At 48.8% G+C, this 4,975-nt stretch overlaps 1 protein-coding gene across 1 annotated transcript; it reads right to left on the minus strand.

The window, feature by feature from the left end:
* Positions 1 to 2,747: 2,747 nt before the first annotated feature.
* On the minus strand, positions 2,748 to 4,231 carry LOC145806535 (uncharacterized). Its single transcript, XM_082903835.1, has 3 exons — positions 3,682 to 4,231; positions 3,498 to 3,596; positions 2,748 to 3,203 (listed from the first exon to the last, which is right to left on the minus strand). Exons 1-3 carry the CDS (start codon positions 4,207 to 4,209, stop codon positions 2,919 to 2,921), a joined length of 912 nt encoding a protein of 303 aa, XP_082759961.1. The 5' UTR covers positions 4,210 to 4,231; the 3' UTR covers positions 2,748 to 2,918.
* Positions 4,232 to 4,975: the final 744 nt, after the last annotated feature.

Genomic DNA, 4,975 nt, shown 5'->3' on the forward strand with positions numbered 1-4,975 from the left:
CGGGCAACATTTGGTGTATTTTTGAAGCGTCTGGCACGCATTTTTGAGCATCGGTGAAACCGAATTTTGTGAATCTTGGCTTGGATGTCGAGTCAGTCTTTTGTTTTGAGTCTGTCTCTTTGTCTTGAGTCAGTCTTTTTGCTTAAGGGTCTGTCTGATTGTATCGAGTCAGTCCCTGTTGTATATAATACCAGGTGATTCAGGGGTTGTTGCCTCGAACACCGTCTTGTTTTGTAATTACCTGTTTTTGTTTTGAGTCTGTTTCTGCCGAGGGGCCAGTCGCACCAACAGAGCCGATTGAAACAGCTGTTGCTGTCTCAACTTCATGCTTGCTTTCAGCATAAGGACCAGAGAATTTGATTGGGCCGACAGTACATCTCGCCTGCTCTCCTGCGCGCCAAACTCATTGCATTAACCTAAGTTTTTCAAAAAAAACAAACTTTTGAACACTGCGGTGATAAAAACGAAGAGGAAGGAATTCCTCGGGTTTTGCAAAATTTTGATCATTTTGAGAGAAAGAAAGGCGTGCTAAGCCTTTTTATGAATGAAATCATGCATGTCGGCGTGAGTACTGAGAAGGACCCTGGCCTGATCCAGATTGGTTCCACACTATCTTCGGCGCGAGTGATTCATCGCCTTCTTAAAAACTTTCAAAAGCAAATGTTTTACGCGGCCCTGCGAAGACCTGTGTGGAATCCCTCTTGAGGTCGCGCAGCCTAGGATCGCTCTCAGCCTCAAGATTCAACCTATTTGTTTTCCGAGTTTGAACCCGTTCAGAATGTTCAGAAAGTTCAACGGACAAACGCCATGAAAGGCCCGTGTGGCCAGTTTTGAGGTAGCCTTCGATCAAGAAGCATCAAGGCCGAATCAGAAGGAGTAGATCTCGCCGGAAGAAGCTCGTAGAGTAACCCTGATGGATTCTCCGCAAATCAGTGCAACAGCCGTTCTCTTAGACACAGAGAGGCTTCAATTTCAAGAAACCATTTGGCATGGACTTGCTACACTTTTACCCTTTGAGAGGCTCGCTGGGCCGAAAACCCGGAAGGGCGGTCCATACAAAAGTTAGAGCAAGAGAAAAATGCAAAAGAATGAAAAAAAAAGAAAAGCAAAAAAAAAGAAGAAAAGAAAAAAGAAACGAACAAAGGAAAATGAAAAGAAACTCGCAAGGTCGAAAACCCGCATTGGGCGCCTTGGCAAAAGTGAGAGCCTAAAAAAAAAAGTGAAGTGAAGGTTAAAATACCCGAGTGGACCTTAGCCAGAACTACGTAAGGCTTGATTCCCATGTTTGGGATACGTAGGCAACTTCATCATGAAGTCCAGCCCCCAACGCTTTCATAAGCGTCTCAGTCCATGCAATGGTTTCGATTTCATCTCAAAGTCTGGTCGCCAACGCTCCCAAGGCGACTGTGTCCATATATGTGTTGTGATCGTCTTCGTCATCTCTGTGTCTGAGAGTTCGACCACCGCCAATGAAGACTGTCTGCGGATTGCTGCGGCACCATCCCAAACAAGGGGCAACTTTCCGTTGCCACAAGTCGTCGTGAGACGCCATTCAGACTAGGGGCAACTTTCCGTTGCCTTACACCCCCCCTTCAAACCAGGGGCAATTTGCCATTGCCTCCGATCCGAGGTTGCACATCTCGAAGAGTAAGTTCCATGCTCGTTGAGCATCAGCTGTTTGAAAAATAGTTTTTGAAAATTTTTACTGAGGTTGACTATTTTCTCGAAAACTATTTCATTTTCCGAAACCGGACCATTGTCTTGGACCCAAAAGGAAAATTTTCAGTGCTCATAGCCTGACTTGCATGTTTTTCAAATCAAAAATCGAACGAGTGCGTTAATCCGACTCTCATTTTGATCAAACCGTTTTAGTAGAAAGCAAAAACGAAAAAATGGTTAAAATGATGAACTAGGGGCACAGTTGAGCCAGGCGTTCTGTCTTTCCCCCGCCATCGACGTACTTGCCAGAAAAGCGCTCTGCCCGCCAGAAGAAACAGCTGTGAGCTAACAGCACTGAGCATGAACCCACACCTTACTATTTATCCATCAATCACCCCGGGGAGGGATGAAAAATGAGAGAATGAAGAATAGAGAGGTGTAAGTTGAGGGAAAAGTGAGGAAAAGGGTCTTGAGAGAAAATCTGAGCTCGAGAGTCGAGTGATGTGAGGATCACAAATCAGAAAGGGTGGGAAACAATACCCAGATTGAACTGGCTCCTCGTGGTCCGAGGTCTCCCATCTTCGTTTACGCGTCTGTGTGTCGTGTCTCTTTCATTTGACGGTCTCGTCTTTTGTTTTGAGTCTCTCCTGAGCGTGTCTCGTTGTGTTTAGGTCGTGTACCTCTTTGTTTGAGTCCTCCCCGCTGTGTTCGGTTGTAGGCTCGATATCAAAAATCGCTTATGCTCAGAATGCTGTGCCATTCTCTACATTTGAACGCACTTCGACTCCAACCGGTTCCATCTTTGAGGTCCGTCCTGTCAGAGTGGGCTGTTTTGTTGAGAATTGCCGTGTGCAGAATGAATCGAATGCTGTGTTATGGGCTGTGTGCAGATTAATCCCCAACAGAGTAAGGGCTGTGTGTCCAGAATCAGGCAGTGGGTTGCTTGGGTTATTTCGCCGTCGGCTGTTTAAGTTATCTGATTATTACAGTGCAAGTGTTCAATTTTCAGACAACCAATCAGTTCCATTTACATTGAGGTGTAACATGATGAGATGCGATGCAATACATGAGATATGTAAATGCAACACTTTTTAAGCAAAAATCTGTTCATTTAACTATCTTTTCAAATGTACAAGTTTTGGAAACAAAAATCTGCCTGCGGCAGTACAAGGTAATCTATCTACCAACAAAAAGAAAAGTACAAGAAAGAAAGAAAAGATAGCAAAGATCTGCATCTCTGTCAAGCACTCCAAGGGCCGTCAGTCCGTCCTGGTCCTCTTCCTGGACGAGGGTCCAGGAGCATCATCAGCGTCGTCATCAGAGCCCGAGCTAGAACCGTCTCCGGTCTCCTCCTCCGATGACCCTGCCTCTGCCTCTGACTCCTCGTCATCATCATCGTCCGGGACTGGAGCTCGCGAGCTACTCCCGACGTGAGTACGCCCTCCCCTGGTACGAGGAAATATCCTGCCCTCCTCATCTCTCCCCCGAGCAGGGACAGAAGGTCTAGCTGGAGCACCTCCTGCCATGGGAATCTGAAAAGGAGGCTGAGAAGTACATGAAAAGGAAATGCATCAGTATACTGTAGACAGTTTATCAGTGCAGAATGCAATGCAGAGTACAGTGTATGAATGCCGTGAGCAGTTTAACAGTGCAGAATGTAGTGTATAAGTACAGTGTAAGAATGCTGTGAGCAGTTTATCATCGCAGTTTAACAGTGCAGAATGCAGTGTATGCAGTGTGTCAGATACTGTGAGATCAGTGTATCAGGTGTCATGCCGTGCATCAGATTATGCAAAGCAGTGTATGAATGGTTTGAGGCCAGTGTCAGAAGGACATACCGGTATGCTGTAGACGGCTAGGAGGTCAAAAGTCCGCTGGAGCATCCCCATCATCGAGGCATTCATCGCCAACGACTGACGGGTGTACTCAGAAGAAGCCTGCAAAGGTATCAGATGCATTAGTATTCTGTGGAATATCAAGTAAACTGAATTGAATAACTGTACAAAATGCAGTAGAACATACCGGCGGCAAGTCGGGGATGTCAATGAACTCATGACCAGCCGGTGGAGGGGCGAAGGGGATCTGATAGGTCGACCCACCCTGCCCCTGGAAAGTCAGTACAGCAGGCAGGGCAGGCCAGCCAGCTCCTCGTCCTCCCCGCACTCCACCCCTACCACGGACCCGGGCCCTCCTCGAAGATCCAGCCCCTGCTCCCGCTCCGGCCCCAGCCGCCGATGCTACAGGCCTGACCCCCTCTCCTCGACGACCGCTCAGGGGGCGCATCAGATACGTCCGTACGTACTCCTGATAGTCGCCGGTGCCTCGGAAGCCGGCCTCCTCCCAGCCGATGGAGTAATCATCCAGCTGCTCAGTGGTCAGCCCCTCTGTCTCCCTCATCTCTGCAGGAGGGTGAGCCGGGACTATCTGCTCAGGTAACCCGCGGGTCTGGCGTAGAAAATGCTCCCCCAGGTACCAAGCCCGACAGACTGGGCCCTCTAGCAAGATCCGAAAACGCGAGGTCTCCTCAGCACCAGGGAACCGACCCCGCATCGCCGACGGCAAGGAAGCCCATGGCGGCCATGTGACCTGAAAATGACAGACAGTTTGTTATCTACTGTTATTGAAACATGCAGTGGGAAAGCGAAGCTAAATGAACTGAAAGTAAAGCATACCTCGGCCGGGGTAATGGTATCGAAGTATCGACGGAAGAAGCCGAATGTCTCCCGTGGTCGCCGGGTGCATCTCCCGTCGAAACGACTCGAGAACGGGACAGCCGGAGGAGGCTCCGCAACTGGCACAGGTGCAAGCCTAGGAAAGTAGGCGTAAACCCACAACTGCAAAACAGATGTCAGTATGACTGACAGAATAAAGCAGAAATGGCAGAGCCGTGTTTTGTGCAGTGTACAGTGTGAACAGTGTACAGTCAGTGTAAAGCAGAATGTATGTGTGTGCCGTGTGTACAGTATACAGCAAGTGTAAAGCAGAATGTATGTGTGTGCCGTGTGTACAGTATACAGCAAGTGTAAAGCAGACTACAGTGTGTGCAGTGTACAGAGTACAGAGAATATCGGACAGAAATGAAAAAAGCGGAGAAGAAATGTACCTCCCAAGCCCGCCAGTAACCTCCAAGCAGCTGGCCGCTGCCACGAGAAGCTGAGCTCATATATCCGTACAGGGTGGCCAGAGCAGCGCCGCCCCAGTCATAGTGCAGAATATCCCGGACGTCCACCAGTGCGCTGAGAAGGCAGAGAGGCACGGTGTTCGCCCGGTCGGCGAAGATAGTAGTCCCGAACAAGAACATGAGGAAGCCGCGAGC

This window comes from Camellia sinensis, chromosome 13 (assembly GCF_055761805.1).
Source record: "Camellia sinensis isolate YWXY chromosome 13, ASM5576180v1, whole genome shotgun sequence".
Classification (NCBI taxonomy): Eukaryota; Viridiplantae; Streptophyta; class Magnoliopsida; order Ericales; family Theaceae; genus Camellia; species Camellia sinensis.